Source organism: Acartia tonsa, chromosome 4 (assembly GCF_053477335.1).
Source record: "Acartia tonsa isolate MP-2025a chromosome 4, ASM5347733v1, whole genome shotgun sequence".
Lineage (NCBI taxonomy): Eukaryota > Metazoa > Arthropoda > Copepoda > Calanoida > Acartiidae > Acartia > Acartia tonsa.
In genome coordinates, this window is record NC_137263.1 from 1,114,732 (window position 1) to 1,137,849 (window position 23,118).

General features: G+C 33.8%; 1 protein-coding gene across 7 annotated transcripts in view; it reads right to left on the reverse strand.

Moving 5' to 3' along the window:
* The window catches only part of LOC145315607 (trafficking protein particle complex subunit 10-like), a 55,581-nt gene that overhangs the window by 19,477 nt on the left and 12,986 nt on the right, over positions 1–23,118 (reverse strand). For all 7 annotated transcript variants that reach the window (XR_013878091.1, XR_013878090.1, XR_013878093.1 and 4 more), the window contains 5 exons: positions 23,008–23,057; positions 21,775–21,866; positions 21,303–21,382; positions 16,885–17,126; positions 12,724–12,849 (listed from right to left, as the gene is read on the reverse strand). Coding sequence is in view for 4 of the 7 variants with exons in the window: in XM_080155583.1 (XP_080011709.1) it covers positions 12,724–12,849; positions 16,885–17,126; positions 21,303–21,382; positions 21,775–21,866; positions 23,008–23,057 (590 nt within the window). In the remaining 3 variants the exon portion in view is untranslated. The remainder of the gene's footprint in view (positions 1–12,723; positions 12,850–16,884; positions 17,127–21,302; positions 21,383–21,774; positions 21,867–23,007; positions 23,058–23,118) is intronic.

Here is a 23,118-nt window from a genome sequence, read left to right on the forward strand (position 1 = left end):
AAAGCAATCCTAAAAGATCGGGTCGTAGGCGAGTCTTAGTCGGGGGTTTTCTGATAGCAAACATTGCGTTATTGGTATACAATGTAAACAAAAAAATTTTAAAGAAATTCTTTAAATAAAACCCAACGTGTATTGGCAGTACAAACATCTTAATGCTAGCAGACATATGTTTATCAACATTTGCAGAAAACTATTTCCACAAGAAAAATTATTCAGGTTTCTACTTCACAATTTTAAATATTTCTTTCTGATAAAATGTTTGACATATATCGTATAATCATTTACAAAAAAGAATATTTTGATAATTTAGATTTCAGAGAAGATTAATCCTTTCAAAAAACTAAGACGACATTTTGCATCTTCTGTCATGACATTTTAGAAAAAATATAAAAAAAAACAAAATTTAGTATGAAAACTATTTTCATCAATTTTTCTGAAGGTATTATCGTATTCTGTGGCTTTGTTATTATCATTTACTTATATCGAAAGTGCCAAACATTGTACCCTAACTTATTCATTTAATAAAAAACTAACTGTGATATAGAATTGAATAGAATATAATAATAATAATATACTAGTTGTTATAATTGTTACAAATTAATAATTATATGTGTGAATATTATGATTATTAGAAAAATCAATTATAAGTTTAATACCATAATGAGGAGATGCCTTCCTTTGAGAAACAATATAAGGTTGGCCAGGTGCTTGATAAAAGTGGATTCAGATCTGTGTCAGTGTGTATGTGTACATTCCATGTTATCGTGTTTTAATTTAAAATTTTACCCTGCTGCCATTAATTCTGATAATTTCAGAACAAAAAAGCTAACTAAACAAAAATGAGCATTCCACTTAATGTGATGGCAGCCCTAAATATGCCCTACCAACACGGTAAGTTTTTATTCTGCCAAATCAGGGACATCCTGAGTACAATTGAGACACTCCAGCTCGGTGTGGAGAAATTCTTCAAAAACTTCCCCGAAGACCAGAAAAATAGTCGCTACCTGGCTAAATTAGCCCACCCCTTACCATGTTCCAGAAAAGCCAAGAAATGACAAAAAATCATAGAGAGTGTATATTTTAGAATTTTGATGAAATTTTATTTAAATAGCAATAAGTATCAATATATCTTTCAATATAATGGCGAAATTTTAAATATCTCCATCCTAGCTGGCACAGGATGCCAGCAAACCTGGCAGGGTCATACAGGTAAAGAGCAAAAATATTTTGTTTGCCTTAAACTAAGCATTTTAAGTTACCAAATACTAAAATATCCTATACCAGTACATACCAATATCAAATTTAAGTGTTTAAGTCAATTTCAGGGTCCAGGTATGATCCTGCAGGTCCTGATCCCTCAGAAATCCCGCCGAAATTTATATTTTACGATTTCTAATCCAAAGTTGACATACAGATGAGCCTGTTTCTTATTTATTTTCTGTGTGTATATGTAGGGAGGGAGGGGACAATGGGCTGTTTATTATAATAGTCCCCAAATTCACCAAATAGCGTTTTCTTATTTGTAGGCATAACAATTTGCAGGACTTTAATAGAATTTTGATTGGTTAGTTTATTAGTTGAGTGTCCAAACATTTCAATCACTAATTGTAATTTATAGAAGAGGCAATTTTGTGTATTAGCATTGGGAATGTACATTAATTTCTCGGCCATTGTCTAATCCCTATAAATCTCTGATATGTAATACTTTTATTTTATTTCAATTTACTTGAAAGGAAGCATTTTCTATCTTAAACAATACAAATTCTACTTGTCTTTTTTTAATAAGTATGAAAGCACCTTTGGAATAAGTTTGTTTAATGAAAGGGTGAAGGGAGTAAATAATGCTAACAAATTAAATAAGAATATATATTTGAATTAGGAAACGACATAAAATTTTTTAAACTTCTAGCTTTAATTGGTTCAGATGTGGATATAAGTGGGGCATTCCCCCCCCCCCCCCCAATAAAAAGGTAAAATGGTTCAGATAAGAGCCTAGACATTTAGGGATAATCTTTATTTAAAACTTTTCTTTACTTTTAGTTTAAATGAATGTGTTTTAAATAAGTAGAAAATACCAGGCTGGCCAGGACGCAACTTGGTATGAGGAACAGCTGGCAGCTGCAGACATGGCTCAAGATCAGCTCACCAAGGAGAAGCAGCATCTACAGCAGCTCTAGCAGTTGTCACCATGAACAACCTCCAACTACAGTTCCAGCTACTAAAGATTTAAATGTCCCCCACCAATGTCTTTTTATCAGAATAAAACACGATTGGAATGACACATAAAGCTTAACTACAAAATGACATTGAAAGAAACTTGCATAGCAAAACCAAATAATATTAAAGTAGGAAAACACCTTACCGTAATGTAAAAAAGGTGTTAGTTCTTCAAGACCGGAGTGCCGCCCCTGTCCCCACTAACAAATATTGTAAAAAATACAGTAGTCTGTTTGCAACCCTATGTTCTTTTATTTCCTTCCCGGGGTGTGCAGTCCAATCTAACGGCTATCCATTTTTAGGTTGAGACAGAACAGAAGGTTGCTTTCAGTCTACTGCAGTAGATATTATAAATAATCGGTCTGTTCTTTTCCTTTTCTTTCATTCAAAAAACAAAACTTTTTCAGACCTTCTATCTATAATGTCTATATTTCTCAATAATAACAATATCATCTCTCTCTCTCTAAATATAGTTTACACAACGGTTTATCCATTTCTAATCATATTCTATTTTAGCTAAACACACTGTATAACCAGCAGGTATGTCATTTTAACCAGGCAAAGTGCCTAGAAGTTTTGACGTGTCTGTTACATCCCTTCAAGCCAATAATTTGACTTTGACAAGAAGGAAGCCTTTGGAAGCATCTTCCTTGGACACTTTATAGTCAGTTAGTTGGGATGGCCCAATTAATGTAAATAGTAGAATAAAAACTTGGTAATAAAAGAAATAAGTACTTAGATACTTCTGATTACTTTGTCTATCCTCTTATCTTCATGTTTTGTTAAGAAAGTATAAAAAGCTGAAAGCATTTTCATTGAACAATAATTCTATAGAAAATTTGGTAAAAAAAACATAATAATATTCATTTTTTCAGCTTTTCAACCATTATGAGAGTAGCCATATCTCAGCTCAGATACTTTCACCACATTATTTTATATCATTGATATTGCTATTACTTTTTTCAATAATCTTGTAAAATAAATATTATTTTCAAAATTTGTTTCTTTTATTGATTTTTAACATTATAATAGTTCAACAGAAAACAGGCTGAAAACCATTGAAGATTTTTATTCAACACTTGGTAAACCAGAAAAAATTTTGTTTAGGATGTGACCACTAGGTGGAACTCTATCCTCATTGCTAAAAGAGTGTACATGATCAGAAAGAAGCATTAGGACTTTGTGCAACAAACTATGATCTGGTGACTTTGACTGCTCTACAGTACAATACTGTGGAGTTATTAGGCCACTGAAAACATTAGATGAGCTAACAGTTTTATGCAGTAATGTGAAAAAGAGATATCCAAATATATCAGGCTCAGCAGGAAATAATTTATTGATGTTTTCATCATATTATGATTGATGGCAGTGACCCTGTCTGGAATGACAATGCAGTAGTAGGAAGTATGGGGAAAGGAAATTGACCCTAATGAGTGTCCCCCTGGACGTTCAAGGGAAAGTGGATTCCAAGAAAAAGAAAGGTTATAGGAGAAAAGCAATGTCACTTTTATCAAAAGACAAGGATGTCCTGCATGCTACTGTTGTGACAGATTGCCACAATGACCTAGTTACCATCATGAGAGTAAGTGCATAACAGTGAAATGCATATTTTGCTTAGCCTGATAATATATTATCTTGTATGCTGTAAGATAAAGACATTGAAATTAGAGAAAGGCAATCAAAATCATAGAAAATATATGATTTTTTTATAGATTATATAGACAGAACATTGCCAGTTATTAACTTAAATGCCAATCATTACTCAAATATGATAAATTGGGACACTTTAAAATCAGGTCAATTGTGTGAACCTTCAACCACAAAAATGTCTATAAATGAACCTAGAAAATTATCTGAAAAAGATCACATCAAAATTGAATAATTAACTTGTCAAACACAGGCAGTAGAGTGAGGGGTGATATGTGTGTCAGGTGCTGTACTTCACCAATATGAGCATCCGTCCTCCAAGGAGACAAATGGCAAACATAAATGAGGCAACATTCTACTGGATCCCTGCATACGCTGTGGTGGATAAATTAAAGTTAAACCAGCAACAATTAAAGACTTAAAGATAGTTGTTGAAGACTTTGATGCTGGCATTAACATAAATATGTTAAAAGAAGTCACATGTATCTGTCAGAGAATGCTTTAGAGATGTTTTGCAATTGCATAGAAGGAGGTAGAAGATTTGAGCATAAGAAAAGTGCACTGAAACCATTTTTAGATGTTGACAACTAAGGTTAAATATAAAATTAAATATTTTAATAATAATCTATTAACTGTCTTAAAAAACCAAGAAAATAAGCTATTAATCATTGTGATAACTACAAGTACGTAAACTTGTCTACCAAAAAGTTCTCATACATAAAACATACTGTATATTCTTTGATACCTTAATGAACAAGCTGATTCAACTCAAAAGTCATAACTTGAAAATGAAGAGAGAATTAAAAGTGTTCATAAGCTGATTATCATGCAGTTGTCCAGCTAAAAAGCATTGGAGTATTGCTTCAGGCCCACTAGTAGCAGCAGAAAGAAGGCAAAGGATGTTGCTATGCATGTTCACTCAATGGGCATTAAAGTTGATTGTAACCATCAATATTAACCAACATTGATGCTCTACTTGATGCACATCATTGAGAGATAAAAAAAAAGAAATGAGTAAAAGAAGCAGAATATAAATAATAAAAGGTTAACAATGCCTTCTTTAGTTCTATAGACATCACAGGAAACCCAGCTGGCACTTAAATTTTTGTGACAAAAATTGCTGAATGTATCATTTGTTGCTGATAGAAATATCTGTGTCATCCATTAAAGGTTAATTTATTAAAAATACAAAAATAGTTATTTTAATGAATAAAAAATAGGTTGACTTTTGTCGTTAATTGTTTGTTTATTTAATAGGTTTATTTTCCATTGTTTGACAAATGAGAACTGTAGTTTTATCATGACAAATTGTTTCAAATTGAAAAGTTTTTTCTTTTATAAATTCTTATAAATTTTTAACTAAAGAGTTCTTTTCTTATTTTATTGATGTTTTGAGTTTCTAGTTTCTTTTCTAAAACAGCTGGTTTAACTGTAAAAAGGTAAACAATAGCCAGTATAAATACAGTGCACTGTTGCACTGCCAGATGCAAAAAGTTTATTTTAGTGTTAGGCAAAAATGACTGCAATTGTAACAGTAAGTAGGTCTAATAACACCCTTTGATAATTTAAAATTCCTACTAAATCTAATTTTTGAGAAAATTAGATTTGAAAATTTTAAGTTCAATTTTTATCCCCTAGGAGTTACCAAACAATCACGACAAGAAAAGCAAAGATTATTAATTTAAAATTTAAAACAAGGTTGCTTTTATAAAGTTATTCATAAAACCCCTCCTAAAGGGAGTTAATCACTGGCCATTTTAATCAGTTGCTTTGCTAAGGTCACGGAAATTCAGCCTTACAGATATCATATATAGAGTGATTTTATGAAAGACTTCATAAAAGCAAAGTTGTAAAGAATTAAAAAGTATGTATATTTGTTTTTCTTTTCATGGATGAGTGTAAGCTCTTAGGGGCTGAAATTCGAACTTGAAATTTTCAAAATAAAATTTTTCAAAAATTAGATTTAGTTGGATTTTAAAATCAGCAAAGGGTGTTATTAGACCTACTTACTCATACAATTGCAAAGTCATTTTTGCCTACCACTAAAATAAACTTTTTTCAGCTGGCCGTGCAACCGTGAGTGTACAGCAGTGATAGTTTATCATTTTTGTTTACCATCATTATTCTAAATCATTTTTAACTCTGATCTTAATTAGTATTAACTGAATAGACATAAAAGTTATTTAAATGTGCAAATATTGGTTTTAACATTTAATTTCCTAGAAAAATAGTTGATTGATTAGCCATAGCCTCTTAGGGTTTGGACCTGTAGTCATGGAGTGGGCTAAGACACTTTTGTATAGCCACTAGAGCTATCAAGCTCCACGTTAAAGCACATAATGACTTGACCCACTATCTCATGAGAGCTACTCATTATTACCTCACCCTCGCCGAGTATGGCAGGTGTCCCAAATTAAGTCACTGTAATGAATGACGCCCTCCGCATAGGAGGTTGGGATAAGGGTAGTACTGATATTATGTATTTGACTATTAGTATCCAAACTTACTCAATAATCCCCTTCTTACACAACCAGGGGTAGTTGCGTGAATGTATTCAACTGAGAAATTTGAGTTTCCACATGGGGACTAGAACTCGAACTCTCATCACTGTAACTCAGTGCGTTACCACTTAGCTACGACGCCCCTTTTAGAAAAATAGTACCCATATTTGGTGTCAATTTTCTAGCTAAGTTATTTGGTTTAAAACTTATTATTTGTATTTTATCTGTGACTTTTTACTCTATTTAAATTGTAATGTTATGCTTTTTATTTGTTTAGTGATACTGTTAACAAAAGATTCCAGATAGTGAGAGAAAAGGAGATTGTTCAGTGTTTTTTTTATCTTGAGAAATTTCAGTTAAAGGTAGAAATTATCAAGTTATTTGTTTAATTATGTTCTAAGTCTGTCTCCTCTGCTTTTCTAAGCAAATTACAACTATTTATTTGTCTATGGTAAAATTTACTTGATGTTTACTTTGGTTTGAGAACAATAAGTCAATCTTAATCTATATTTTAAAGTAGTTTTGCTGTACAATTTTAATTGTTGATATTTTAAATAATTTTGTTAAATCAATTCTTTATATGTTTTAGTTATTAGTGCATTTTTATTTATCCTGAATTTATATTTTAATTTCAACATCTGTTAGAAGCCTGAATTTCTAGTTTTTTTATTATACTTGTGTTTGATTATAGTGTTTGACTATATACATGTGATTTCTATGTTTTTTTACATAAATCAATAAATGTATTAATTTTCAATAGTTATTCTTTAGTAAATAGTCAACATATTTATTTTTTTGTCACTTATCAGTGTGATACTGCAACAGAGAAATGGCATATTTAGCACAAAAAAAAACAGCCTACCTTGCTAAGGAACAGGTCAGCCATGCTAAAGCATGCACCCGCAAGGCTCAAAAGCAACCTTACATGCTACAGCAGAGCTTCTAATCATACAAGTTGAGAATCTCCAACTACTCTTTCAAACCTTCAAGAGTTTCCCTGTTTTCACTAAGGATTTAAAAATTAATTCTGTATTTCAGAATTCATAATTAAAGACGTTAAAAACAAAAAAAATGAGAAAAGAAAAGATAATAGAGCATACACTGCACACTGGTCTGGAGGGGTCAACAATTCAATTTTTCCTACCCATCCTGGGCCACCTTTATTTTAAATATCAACCCATGTTGATAATATGTTTTTTGAAATAATTTGGGGCCAAAGTTGCAGAACCCTAAAATCTAAGAAGGTATTGTTGACATTGATAAATTGGCTATACTTGCTTGAATGTGATAAAATCAAATATCTGCATGTTGGAAATTGTCCAACTAAAATAAGTCCTATATAATTTCGAAAATTATTTATAACACAAAAATGGTACAAAATGCAAAAATGTGGGTTTTTTAATCAATTTTTAACATAGGGTTAGTTTAGCAAAATTTTCTTAGTGAGTATAACCTGAGTAAACCTATATGTTTATTAAAGAGAATTTGTTGGTATTGTAATTGGCTTCATTTAGCACACAAATCCAGCTTCCGAAATTGTTCGTTTTGTGCATTATCTTAAAAACTAATAGATCGATTAAATTTCATCGATGTTGTAATTTAAAATTATTCCGACGATGCGTAGAGGGGGGAAGGATCTATTTTTGCGGAGTAATATCTGATAAACAAAATGAAAACATACGAAATAGCTAAATAGTATAAAAATCTGTTATATTTCATGTAGATTAGTTAAAATAAATTTCTAAATGTCAATTTTATTGTTTTATATTCATATAATTGATATTATTCTTTCAGCCTACTCTTTATGTGTCTTCGTGTGTGTGTGTGTTTGTGTCTGTATGCATCCGTGCCTTGTTATACTTATGTCGTAGCATAGAGTGAGGAGAGACAAGAAAACACACACACACATTCAAACACACAAACAAACGCATCATTATAAAAATATGCCATAATTTTATTAGCCTTTAGTAAGATGAAATAACAATGATTTAAAATATTTTCTAATTGGATTAAGTCAAGAAAATTTAGATAAAATATTCAAGATATTAAAAATTAAAAACGCGCAAATTTGAAATTTGCAGCTAGTGAAAAACTGGTTATACTTACAAAAATTTTTACTTCACATGATATTTAGCCAATGCAATTGTCTACAAAAAAGTATTTCAGAGTCTTCTTGATTTGACAACTCCTTCCCGCCCTAAATGTCCAATAAAACCTCGAGAACGGCAAAAATCAGACTTTAAAGGTCATTTTAACGGTCTTTGACCTTCAAGGTCATGTTTTTTTTTTCTCACTAATGGACTCCCTGACCCCTAAAACCCCCAGTTTGCTGTATTGGGCATTAAAATCGGCCAAAAGACGGCTGAAAACGAATTTTTGACCCAAAACTGCGTGTCTTTTTTTTGGGAGTGTGTTGTCTTTCTTACTCCTATCCCTTCATTGTACTTGCAGTGGCAGGTTTGCAGCCCTATGTTCTTCTTTTTCTTGCAGGGAGTATCATGTATGCTAAGGCATGTACACTTTCATGTCCCCGGAGAAGAAAAGAGAGGTTGCCTGCAGCTAAGTGTGGCAGACATTAAATTGTGCATTGCAACAGCAATTAAAGATTTTCACTTTTTCAGACCACTCAATTATAATGTCTGCCAGCTCTCTAGAGAATTAGGCTGGCCGGATTTAATTAGCAGGTAGGCAGCCAGTTTGATGAAGATGAACATCCAGATGCAGATATTTTAGAATTGATACCAACAACCAATTTTATGTGCAAATGCCTAAAATGCACAAAAGGGCCTTGCTGTATAATTACAATTTCAAATTACCACCAGATTCTCATGTTAAAATATTTTTACTCAAAAAAAATCTATTGATGATCCCCTAAATGATAATTATCATTATCATGCATACTGGGGGCTGTTCTGTCTGCTGCTTGTTTCAGAAAATCCAAATGGGAGAGACAGAGAGCATGCTTTGAAAAGGCATATTCAGCGTTCGAACTGTTGTACTGGAGCAATATTGGAGATATACCCACCACCTTCTGGAAATTTTTAGAAAAGAATCCCTTATTATACTTTCAAAAACAGAGGAGTCAAAGAGACAACTTTTCAAAACTATAAATTAGAAGCTGAGGTGCACATTACATTATTAACCCATTAGTGCCGAACCGGGCATTACAACCTGGTTCCGAAAAATGGAAAAAAAAACGGTTTCCAGCTTCATAATTGCATCATTCTCAGTATGAATCCCCCCTCTACTACCCTGGCTTTCATTTCCCCCTGGAGCAGGCAGTTTAGCTTACTTCCGTTTGCCGGTATAGCTCAACAAAATTAGAAAATCATGAAAATTCAAAATACCCCTTCTAACTTTTTTGTTTTTTTAGTAAAGTCGCTGATTTTTTTCGTGAAATCTAATGTTTATTGACAAGTACATCTATTTGTGAATTCGTTTTATTCAAATTATTATTTTTTATATGATTTTTTTTATCGTTTTTTTACGCCCTATTATGACCCGTTTCGGCTTGGCCTTAAATACCCGACAGTTTTAAAACCCGGCTCGGTTTCGGTTTTTATTACCTGGTTTTAACTTTTCAACCAATAAAAATAACAGTTTGCGTCATTAGTAAGGGTTTGAGCCACCCTAATAACCCTAGTAATCTCTATAGGTGTCACCCAATAGTTTTATGCTCGTTTTCTGATTTTCAAATTTTATATGTTCTTTTTTTGTAGTGTGTGTCTTTTAAAACTTTGAGCAACGGGTTTTTTTACCCGAAAACGGCGGCACCTATAGCCGAAACACTAAATTTGAAATAAATTGCTTTGTATATTACTTGTAGCTCTATAGATTACATGAGGTTGTGTAGTTTTCAATTACGGATCGTATCAAAGTATCAATTTTTGGTCGAAAAAACCGGGTTTTTACTACAAAACCGGGTTTTAATGCCTGGGGAAACCGCCCAAAACAGGTCATAATGCCTGGTTGGTATTTATGGCCAGGCCGAACAGGGTTTTTTTGCAACTTTCCTGTGCACGACACTAGAGCAAAACAAAAAAATTGTAATTCCGTTTTTACCATTATAAAGCTTCCCTGAGATTTTCAGCTTGATCGGCCCATAAAAGTGGCGCTCGGCACTAATGGGTTAAATCAAGATGTTACTCCGAATTATTAATGCTCTTCAGAGCTCAGAAACTGAGATCCAAGCAGAACAAATTATCCAGATAGAAGATATGTAAAGGGGGCAGCATTTAAGGCATGAGGGGTGGTAGGGTTGGAATATTAATTATAATTTTCTGAGATGCTCTACATGCAACTATCTCTTTGAAAATTTCTTAAGTCTTTCTGATTCAACTTAGTGCAATTATTTTTTTTCCCCTGTGATTAAAATTTTCAAAATTGAAAAAAATATTTCTAAGAGAATAACGCCTCTTATTCTTAAATCTACAAAGTTAATGAAACACAAAACACTTGTTTGCACCATGTTAACAACTTCTCCATTCAGAGAATGGATTATTTTCCCTTTGCTAACCTTCTTATCCATTCTTTGCTATCCACACGCTCCTGACACATAGGCAACTCTTAAAATGCATCTGCTCCGAAACACAGGTTGTCATTAGTACAGGCCATATTATGGTTGTGATGTTGGGATAAGAATTCAGATTATGAGGCTTCAGCATCCATTGCCATACTATTCAGCCTGCTAAATAAATCACTGTGGGCTATAATTGAATCAAGACAAAAGTAAGTGCCGAGCCCTGAGACCTATGCATGGTGAAAATAAACATACAACCATGATGATTCTAGGTAAAACCAAAATATTTAAGCGGGGGCTTTTTGAGAAAATTATATTTGAAAATTTCAAGTTCAATTTTCACCCCCTAGGAGTTGCCGCATAATCATGACAAGAAAAGCAAATATTATTTATTTTAAATTTTGAACAACTTTGCTTTTATGAAGTCCTTCTTAAAACCTCTCTATATATGATTTATTTTAGGCTGAATTTTCGTGACCTTTGCAAAGCAAGTGATAAAAATGGCCATTTATTAACTCCCTTCAGGAGTGGTTTTATGAAGAACTTTATAAAAGCAAAGGTGTTCAAAATTTAAAATAAATAATATTTGCTTTTCTTGTCTTGATTGTGCGGCAACTCCTAGGGGGTGAAAATTGAACTTGAAATTTTCAAATCTAATTTTCTCAAAAAGCCCCCGCTGAAATATTTTGGTTTTACCTGGAATCATCATGGTTTTATGTCTATTTTCACCATACATAGGTCTCAGGGCTCGGCAATTACTTTTGTCTTGATTCAATTCTAGCCCACAGTGAAATAAGTGCAGTCTCCTATATACAGGGTTCGAGAAACTTGTTTGTGGACAACTGGAATATCTGGAGGAAGAAGTGCTGCAGGCACCATCAGTCCCCCCCCCCCCCCATTTTCAAGTCTGATCTTAGTTTGATTGATAAGTTACGACTGTTCTTCCTCATAGACACCAAATGCCTCCTTGAGGAAGCTTTAAAAAAAACTGATCAAAGACATCCACAAGTAGGGTAAGGCGGGGCAAACTCGGGTGAAAAGGGGGTAAAATATTATTATTTTTAAATGAGAACAAGACCATTAGAAAGATATTGTAAAAGCCTAACAGGTCCTAAAAGGACATTATCCTAGGACTTTGGGAAGTTTGTCAAAATTGGACCTATTAATTTCTACCGACTTCACCCCACTCGAAACGAAGTCGGTGGTCGATTTTCAAGATTCCAAAAACCTATGACATATTGATTTAATTACAGCATGCCCAAAATGTTAAAGATGCTAAATGTAATAAAGAGCATGCACAAAAAAATTTATGAAAATAGGACAATTTTTTCTACAAAAAAAAATATTTTTTTTCAAAGTATACTACCCAACTGACTATTTATCTATCCACCTTTGTGGCCACCTATCTATGTAGCTGTCTACATTAAGAGATATAAGTTTTCCGGAATTTTAATGTAGGGAGTAGATTTGAAATCTGCATCAAATTTTAGGAATTTTTTATAAAATTCGTTTTTTGTATAATTCTTTATCTAAAAGCGGAAATACATTTTAAGTTAATTAATTTTGACCAATAGGATAGTTGGATTTTAAACTACCTGCGCTCTAATTGGTTGAATGATGTACGACATCCAATCAGAGCACAGATTTTTTAAATCCACCAATCACGGATGCCAAAATTAATTAACTTAATTTGTATTTCTGCTTTTAGATAAAGAATTATACAAAAAATGAATTTTATAAAAAATCCTTAAAATTTGATGCAGATTTCAAATCTACTCCCTACATTAAAATTCCGGAAAACTTATATCTCTTAGTCTCCATATCTATCTATCTATGTACCTGGCAGCATATAGGCTCTTGTCTTGCTTATACTCCAATCTTTCCCTCATATGGAGACGGTCAGGAGCATCAGCCGGACCAGTATTATCACCACTCTCCTCCTCTATATCTCCATTATCCATCATACTAGATAGAAAGATAGATATTAGTTAGATAGATAGATAGTCAGGAGCATCAGCAGTGCCAGTATTATCACCACTCTCCTCCTTTATATCTCCATTGTCCATCATACTAGATAGATAGATAGATGTGAGATAGATAGTCAGGAGCATCAGCACAGCCAGTATTATCACCACTCTCCTCCTCTTTATCTCCATTATCCATCATACTAGATAGATAGATATATAGATAGATAGTCAGGAGCATCAGCACAGACAGTATTGTCACCACTCTCCTCCTCTATATCTTCATTGTCCATCACCATGTCCATCATACCATAGATATATAGATAGATAGAAGTGAGATAGATAGTCAGGAGCATCAGCACGGCCAGTATTATCACCACTCTCCTCCTCTGTGTCTCCATTATCCAACATACTAAATAGATAGATAGTAGTAAGATAGATAGTCAGGAGCATCAGCACAGCCAGTATTATCACCACTCTCCTCCTCTATATTTCCATTATCCATCATACTTAATAGATAAATAGTTATTTTAGCCAGCTGTGAGTATCAATTTTAGAGTACATGAAAATCTTGTGCAACATCCAAGTAATAATATATCAACTAAAATTAGAATAATTGCTTGGAATAAAATTTCTTATTTCTTTTCCTTTTTAAACGTCCTTCAAAACGTTTATATTAGTTTGTTTTGACTGAGAGCTACCTATGTATAAAAAGATAAAAATAAAATAAATGGAAATGTTGACTTTATTTTTGTAATGCAGTAGTTTTAAGTTTAGGTTTTAGCTGAAAAAACTGTTCACAAAATGTAGCGAAACGAATAAGTTGGAGGTAGGTTGTGCTAAAATTGCGTTAAGGTGTGAGTTTAAGGCTTAAAAACAGTAGTAGAACGATAATATTCACTAAATATGTGCATTCCTTATTGAAAAGAACTAAAGACAAAAAAATTTAAAGTTAACATAAAGTTTATCGTTCTAATAGCCTTAAAACTCACACATTTACGAAATTTTAGCACAACCTACCTCCCCCTTTTTGACTTAAATAGAAATAGGACAAATTAAGACTTTTTTAATTTCCCAACTTGGGGGAGGGGGGGGGGGATTAGGCATGGCCCCTTTCCTATCTTTCCGAAATTTCCTTTTCCTAACCTGAGATTTAGAATGTACAAAATCTTAATCAGGGGGTTGCTTAAAACTTGGAGGGTGCGAACAGTCCCCCCTGCCCTTTACTCCAACTTATTAAACCGTGGGTTTAATTAACATTTTACACCAACAAAAAATTTAGAGTGGGTTTTCGTTACAAAAATTTGCACTAGAGAAAAATTTTAGAAAAACTATACACCACCGATTTATTAGTGCTTTTTTGAATCATTACAGATAAATTATTTTAATCTCAATAAAGTTTACATTATAAAGTCCGTTAGATTTTAGATGTTCGATCATGTATTTGGCCATAACTAAAGCTTGTAAAGAAACTATTTCAGTATCATAGGTCGAGCAAGGTCTGTTATGTAAGCATTTATGGCAGACCTATAGCAAAATACATGATCGTACATATGGAAAACTAACGGACTTAATTTGCACTTTCGTATGAACACTGACATATATAAATGTTTGCCAAGATTTGATGAAATTACGGGCATAATTTAATATATAGGTATACATGTTATTTGTGTGTATACAGGGATATTAAGGTATAAGACAAGATTTGATGAAATTACGGGCATAATTTAATATATAGGTATACATGTAATTTGTGTGTATACAGGGATATTAAGGTATAAGACAAGATTAAATGAAATTACGGGTTATTTGTGTATATATACAGGGAAAAGGGAATGATATTCTGACAAACAATTCTAATGGAAAATTTCCCCACAACCCCTTTCCGCTTTCCTCTCCTTCTTACCCACCCCTCTTCAGTTAAATGAAACACTTTAGAAGGTTTCGTGATTTTTTGAAGAAAACTTTAAGAGGTTTCGTGATTATTTGTAGAATTTATTGTTATAAAAGCTACCCCTGAGGTATATATGTTATTTGTGTATATACAGGGATCCTAAGGGATAAGACAATGGACGATAAATTAATGTGTACAGCCTCAATGATTATAAACATAATTACCACTTCTGTACATTAAAAGTTTTTGAGTTTATGTATCGGACAATGCCGTTATAAAACTTTGGGTACCAGTGTAATTTACAGTCCAATGTCCCCTCCCTCCTAACTTTATATCTATTTTTCTCTTTTTTTTCATTTCTATGTAAAATTTAATCTTTTTCTTCTACCCTTTTTTACATTTTCTCTTTCTGTTTTTAACACTATAGGTATCTATTTATCTATCTAGCTTATAATAAACTAACAGGGTGTTTGTCTGTCTGTACCGAAGGATCTCGATAACCGCTTAATAGGTCCTGAGAAGGTTTATAGTGGAGGGAGGGTAACACCACCCTCCCAAGAGAAATCGACAAAAAATGTATTTCTGAAGTCTTTTTCTCTTTCTTTTTTTTCTCTTCCTTTCTCTTAATCTATCTCTTTCCCTTTTCCATGTTTTTCCTTTATCTCCCTTTATTTCTCTCTTACTCTCGCTCTCTATTTTCATAGCAATCTATCTCTTCCATGTCTAAAATGTTGTTATTTGTAGCCATGATTCTCTGAAGTTAGGATTCAGATCTCAAGTTTCAGACTGACAGACGGACGTACAGACATCATTCTGCTTCGTGTTTTAAATACCTTTCTTATTTCCCTCTTTCTATCTCTCTATCTATCTATCTATATCTATTTATCTATCTAACTATCTCTTTTTCTTCCCTGTATAAAATTGAAGGCATAACCTAATCTTTTCCCTTTCTCTCTTTCTCTAAATCTCTCTTTTTGTCTCTCTATTTTGATATCTATCTATCTATCTCTTTTTTGTTCCCTGTCCAAAATTGAAGGCATAACCTAATCGCTGCGGCAAAATGCTAAACTGAGTTATAAGGACTCAAATAATATCCATCCATTTTTCATTTAATTTAAAAGCGAAGCTTTTTATATAATTAGGGAACGTCCGTCCGTACGTCTGCCCGTAACGAGTAGCTCTTTTCATTAATTTTGATATGTTAGAATTGTCCTATCCATTCAAAACTTTGCATAATGATTCCTTTAACAGTTAGGTACGAAAGTCAGTACGCAAATCTAAAAAATTGTGGAATAATGATTCTTATGACAACAATGTATAATATCATAAACAAAGCATCTATATAATTAAATCCTAAAAATGTAATTATGTCCTTTTACTGCATCCTGTTGAGACTTACAAATTAATGTTCTGCCTCTTTGGTTCTGACACTCTACAAGAGTTATTGTTCGTTTGTCCTTCCTTCTGATTTCAGAGCTTCGGTTTTAAGGATGCTGTCATCCATGTTTTCTTTTCTTAAACATTGCTGAAAGACCAAAATGAAAAAAATGTAGAAACTACCACATCCCAAAAAGAGCAATAATATTTGTTTTTTTTCATTTAACTTAATTCAACCAGAATTCTTTTTTTATTTTCATGAAATATTTTAGGAGTATTTTTCCTGAATTTCTAAATATTTTAGTAGTTATTTATCGCATCGTATTATAGACATCTCTCCGCGGATATTAAAAGGAAAAAGTTATAAGATTAAAAAATATTTTTGTTGGCCCCGAGGGGCTGAAGGGCCTCGTCTAACAAAACTGTTATTAATTTTATGATTTTTGTTTTAATATTCGTGGGAAATTGTCTGCGATACGATGCTACACATGACCTTTCAGTATGGCTACGAATCCTATTTATATCCGCTGGATTAGAACCGTTTGTCAGCCATACTGAAAAATCATGTATAGTATCGTATTATATCCAGTTTTCTACGAATATAAAAACCGATTTAATCTTATAATTGTACATTTATATATCCGCGGAAAGCTGTATGGCTTGGAAACCGAGTAATATCCGCTGAATTAGAACCAGTTCTTAACAATACTGAAAAATCGTGTATAGCATCGTACTACAGGCAATTTATATAATACCACAACTAACCTAAAAACAGAAGCAGTCGAACTCGCCACACTCGGCGACCTATTGACACCAGTCCGCCGCTGTCCTCCCGCCGCCATTCCCCCGCCGCGCCTGTCATCGCCGCCCGCCATGGTCAGCATACTAGCCTTCCTAACGGCCACCTCCGGTTGACCGACCGCCGGCCGACTGGCGGCCGAGCCTTCCACGGTTTCTGGCGGAACACTGTACACCAATGAAACCTCGACCCGTTCGCATTCGATGGTCTAAAAAGAGTATGCAATTAATTTATTATAGCAAATGGATATATTGAAAGGGAAAAACTTGTCGTCAATTCAGGTTGCATGAACCTCATTTATTGGTCAGTTCGTTCATCTAGTAGGAGGGGAGCGGATGGAGTGAAGCGGTTGATTGGTTGGTTCAAACAAACATTGACTAATCCTGATAAAAAATATCAATCTACAGAATCGGTTGATTTTAAGATCAACATCAAATTTTTCGTGTTTTAGATTTTATAGAAAATTTTGGGGGGAGGGGAATTTCTTTTTTTTGGGGGGGGGGGCGGTCGACCCCACTATTTTACTTTTAGTTTTAGAAACGAAAAAAAAATTTTAGGGGGGGTATTTTTCATTTTTTGGGGGGTTGGGGGTGTCCCACCCCCCAAGAAAATAGTTATAAACCTTCCCGGGACTTATGAGAAGCTACCCTGTAAAGGAGAACCCGATCGGTTCAGCGGTTAGCGAGATCCTTCGGTACAGACAGACACACAGATACACATACAAACATCCTGTTACTTTAGTATAAGGATAAGAAATATGGATTACAATACTTGAGGATAAATTATTCAAATTCATTTTAGGAATTAATTTCTTAAAGTCTGTAAAAAGTTTTCTACCCCCTGTATGAAATTAGTTCTATGAAATCATGCACAATCCTAAGAAGCACTCTGACAAATTTCCTTCTAGTCAGAGATTGCAGGGAGGAGAAATGGGGACATTGGGCTGTATATTACACTAGTCCCCAAAGTTTTCTACCCTGTATGAAATTAGTTCTATGAAATCATGCACAATCCTAAGAAGCACTTTAACAAATTTCCTTCTAGTCTTAGATAGCAGGGAGGGAGGGGACATTGGGCTGTATATTACACTAGTCCCCAAAGTTTTATAATAAAGTTTTTTTGTTTGTTGGCTGAACAACTTTGAGGACTATTATTAAATTTTGGTTACCCACTAAATTCTTTTTTTTTTAATTTTTCTTCTTAAAAATGAGATGTGGTCGATCTACCTCCCTCCTAAAAAGAAATATGACCTGTCCTAAAATATTTTTTTTTCGTTTAGAAACTGAAATTAAACGTGGGGGGGGAGGTCATTTAACTCCCCAACAACTCAAGTGCTTTTAGGCTTCTAAGGGCGTAGCCCCTGGTGTGACAAGATAAAGAGAAAGGAAATGAGTTCTGGAATTTTAAGTGGATAAGAAATTGGGACAGGGATATTAAAATCTAAGAAAAATTATTTGTGTCTACAACTAGAACAAGACAATGGCATATAAATTGTTGTAAATCCCCATTGATGATACACAAAATCACCCCTTTTGTTAATTACAATTAGTGGTTGAAACGTATGAACACTCAACTGCATGAACCAATAATCCCAATAAAAGTCCCCAAAGTTGTTAACCCAACAAATAAAAAAAATGGGATCATGGAAAGAAAACAAAGTCATTCCTAATTAGGACAGAAGTCACTGGAAATTGGTCTAAGGAAGGCTACTTATGTCCTTCATCTAACAAAATCTAACTTAAGGGAGGTGACTTATGTCCTTTGTCTGACAAATTCTTACATTAGGAAGGCTGCTTATGTCCTTCAAGTTGCAAAACTTAGCTTTTCTGTCCTTCACATAGCAAAACCTCACAAAACATAGCATTTCTGTCATTCACATAGCAAATTCTTGCAAAACATAGCATTTATGTCCTTCACATAGCAAATTCTTGCAAAACATAGCAAATTCTTGCAAAACATAGCAAATTCTTGCAAAACATAGCATTTATGTCCTTCACATAGCAAATTCTTGCAAAACATAGCAAATTCTTGCAAAACATAGCATTTATGTCCTTCACATAGCAAATTCTTGCAAAACATAGCAAATTCTTGCAAAACATAGCATTTATGTCCTTCACATAGCAAATTCTTGCAAAACATAGCAAATTCTTGCAAGACATAGCAAATTCTTGCAAAACATAGCATTTCTGTCCTTCACATAGCAAATTCTTGCAAAACATAGCAAATTCTTGGAAAACTTAGCATTTCTGTCCCTAACATAGCATTTTGGTCCTTCACATAGCAAAATCTCACAAAACATAGGTTTTTCTGACCTTTTTCTACCAGGAGATCAGAACTAAATCAGAACACACATAACAAGAGTTTTTACATAATACATTAAGATTATCAATTATGCATTTAACTCTGCATAAATTATGATAATTCATTATTATTACCCCTCCCCCCCCCCCCCCTATTTAAAATTTACCCCTGCATAAATTATGATAATTTATGCTGAGTTAAATGTACTGTTTGAACTTCTATCTAACAGGATATGAGAACTTAATCAGAACACACATAACAAAAGAGGCTAGCTATGGTGCCATGTAGGAAAAGTGGCATTGCATTCTAGGGCCTAAAAGGCGTCATAGCTGGCCCCTTTTCAGTCCATCATATGACATGGGAAGGAGGTTGAGGAGCATTTTATGCAGTCTAAATTCCCAAGAATGCAATGCCACTTTTCCTACATGGCACCACCTCCCATGTCATATGATGGACACAAAAGAGGCCAGCTATGACGCCTTTTAGGAAAAGTGGCATAGCATAGTGGAATTTAGGCTGCATAAAATGCTCCTCAACCTCCTTCCCAAGTCATATGATGGACTGAAAAGGGGCCATTTGAATAATTGTTCATCTGAATGTACTATGTAAACACTCTTGTTATGTGTGTTCTGATTAAGTTCTCATATCCTGTTAGATAGAAGTTCAAACAGTACAATTTAACTCAGCATAAATTATCATAATTTATGCAGGGGTAAATTTTAAATAGGGGGGGGGGGGAGGGGTAATAATAATGAATTATCATAATTTATGCAGAGTTAAATGCATAATTGATAATCTTAATGTATTATGTAAAAACTCTTGTTATGTGTGTTCTGATTTAGTTCTGATCTCCTGGTAGAAAAAGGTCAGAAAAACCTATGTTTTGTGAGATTTTGCAATGTGAAGGACCAAAATGCTATGTTAAGGACAGAAATGCTAAGTTTTCCAAGAATTTGCTATGTTTTGCAAGAATTTGCTATGTGAAGGACATAAATGCTATGTTTTGCAAGATTTTGCTATGTTTTGCAAGAATTTGCTATGTGAAGGACATAAATGCTATGTTTTGCAAGAATTTGCTATGTTTTGCAAGAATTTGCTATGTGAAGGACATAAATGCTATGTTTTGCAAGAATTTGCTATGTTTTGCAAGAATTTGCTATGTTTTGCAAGAATTTGCTATGTTTTGCAAGAATTTGCTATGTTTTGCAAGAATTTGCTTTGTGAAGGACATAAATGCTATGTTTTGCAAGAATTTGCTATGTGAAGGACAGATAAACTATTTTATGCAAGATTTTGCTATGTGAAGGACCAAAAAGCTAGGTTTTGTGTGGTGAAGGGAGGCTACTTATGTCCTTCATCTTGCAAAATCTTTGTTAAGGGAGACAAGTTATGCCCTTCATCTAACAAATTCTCACATAAGGGAAGCTACTTATGTCCTTCCTAGGAAGGTGACTTCTGTCCTAATTAAGGAATGACTTTGTTTTCTTTCCATGATCCAAAAAATGTTATTATAAATCTTTGGGGACTAGTGTTATTAATAGCCCAATGTCACCTGTTTCCCTGGCTACATCTAGACCTTACTAAGCCTAATTGCAGTGGTCTAATAAAAAATGTAGAGGAAAAATAGTTTTTTTTTTCAAGTGCCACATCCCTGTCCTGGATAAGACAAAGTTTCTGTGAACTTAATGACGCAGAGGATTGAAATTCTATTAAGATTACCATATTTCTTTAGTTTCATCTTACAAGCAGAAAGGGATGAGACAATGGACGATAAATTGATACATACATTAAAAAATCAAATTAATTACATTGGTGGAAAAGTTTTGACACTCAATTTAATGAGTCAACCAATCAAATTCTTTAAAAGTACCCAAAGTTGATAAGCCAACGAATAAGAAAACGAAATTATAAAACTTTGGGAACTAGATATTTTATATCTATCTATCTACTTACCACTGGAAGGTTGCTAAGGACCTCCAGATGATATTTAATCTGACAACCAGGTATATTCTTGTCTGTCTGTCTGTCCATCTGTCTGTTAGTGTGTGCGTCTGTCTGTCTGTCTATCTATCTAACTACTTACCACTGGAAGGTTGCTAAGGACCTCCAGATGATATTTAATCTGACATCCAGGTACAGTCTTGTCTTCTGGCGAGTCCTTCACCTGGAGGTTACAGGTTAACAAGTTCCAAACCACCCTCTTAACTATCTACAAGGTTACTATTTAGTTGATTGGTAGAAAAATTAGAGACAATATAGTTTTTCCTTTTTATGACTAGGTATATTTCTCTGTTTTCTACTATATATATATTTTTAAATGTTTGATTTTTTTTTTGGAGTCGGGGAACCACTTAACCCATAGGATTCTCTATTTTAGGTAAGCTTTACATAGGTCCTGTGATGGTTTTATTTTTTTTTTGTTTCAAGCTATTTTTCTAGCCCTTCTCTGCCCCTTTCGATACAGAGCTCCTTAGATGCAAGAAGCATAGCCACTAATACTTACAGAAAATAACAAAATTATATCGTTTTAGGTAGGGTTTCGAACTTGTATCTTTCCTGGGTTGCTGAAACCATTTTGACAGTATCATCAGCGGATGCTATAATATTTCCAGCAGCACTTAGAGCCTCTAGCTTACTAAGTATCTCCCTAAAATAAACAAGGGTATCATAAGCTGAGGCTATTATATTTCCAGCAGCACTTAGAGCCTCTAGCTTACTAAGTATCTCCCTAAAATAAACAAGGGTATCATCAGCGGAGGCTATTATATTTCCAGCAGCACTTAGAGCCTCTAGCTTACTAAGTATCTCCATAAAATAAACAAGGGTATCATAAGCTGAGGCTATTATATCTCCAGCACCACTTAGAGCCTCTAGCTTACTAAGTATCTACCTAAAATAAACAAGGGTATCATCAGCTGAGGCTATCATATTTCCAGCAGCACTTAGAGCCTCTAGCTTACTAAGTATCTCCATAAAATAAACAAGGGTATCATAAGCTGAGGCTATTATATCTCCAGCACCACTTAGAGCCTCTAGCTTACTAAGTATCTCCCTAAAATAAACAAGAGTATCATAAGCTGAGGCTTTCATATTTTCAGCAGAATCATAATCTGAGGCTATTATTTCAGCAGCCCTTAGAGCCTCTAGCTTACTAAGTATCTCCCTAAAAAATAAACAAGGATGATGGTATCATAAGCTGAGGCTATTATATTTCCAGCACCACTTAGAGCCTCTAGCTTACTAAGTATCTCCCTAAAATAAACAAGAGTATCATAAGCTGAGGCTATTATATTTCCAGCAGCACTTAGAGCCTCTAGCTTACTAAGTAACTACCTAAAATAAACAAGAGTATCATAAGCTGAGGCTATTATATTTCCAGCAGCACTTAGAGCCTCCAGCTTACTAAGTATCTCCTAAAATAAACAAGGGTATCATCAGCTGAGGCTATTATATTTCCAGCACCACTTAGAGCCTCTAGCTTACTAAGTATCTCCCTAAAATAAACAAGGATGACAACATCCATAAAGGGAGGTTCTCATAAGCAAAACATTAATTCAATCTAAACAAAATTGCTAAATACAGGATATAGTAAAAGGACCGTCTTTCAATTTTAGGATTTGATTATAGAGATGCCTCGCTTAATATATTGTATCTTGATGTCCTAGGAATCATCATTACAAAAATCAAATTAGGAAAATTTTATCATACAGAAGTTTGTTACCAAAAAGTTAAATATCAACATGTTTCAATGGACGTACGAATATTCTTTTGACTATCTTTCTGTATACCTGAAATAGAGGTCTCTATCTTCTGAAGACGCCCCTGGACAACTAGCAATCTGTATTCGAAAAAGAGAAGTATATATTTGTAAGCGCGACCCACCCCCTCCTCAAAAAAAC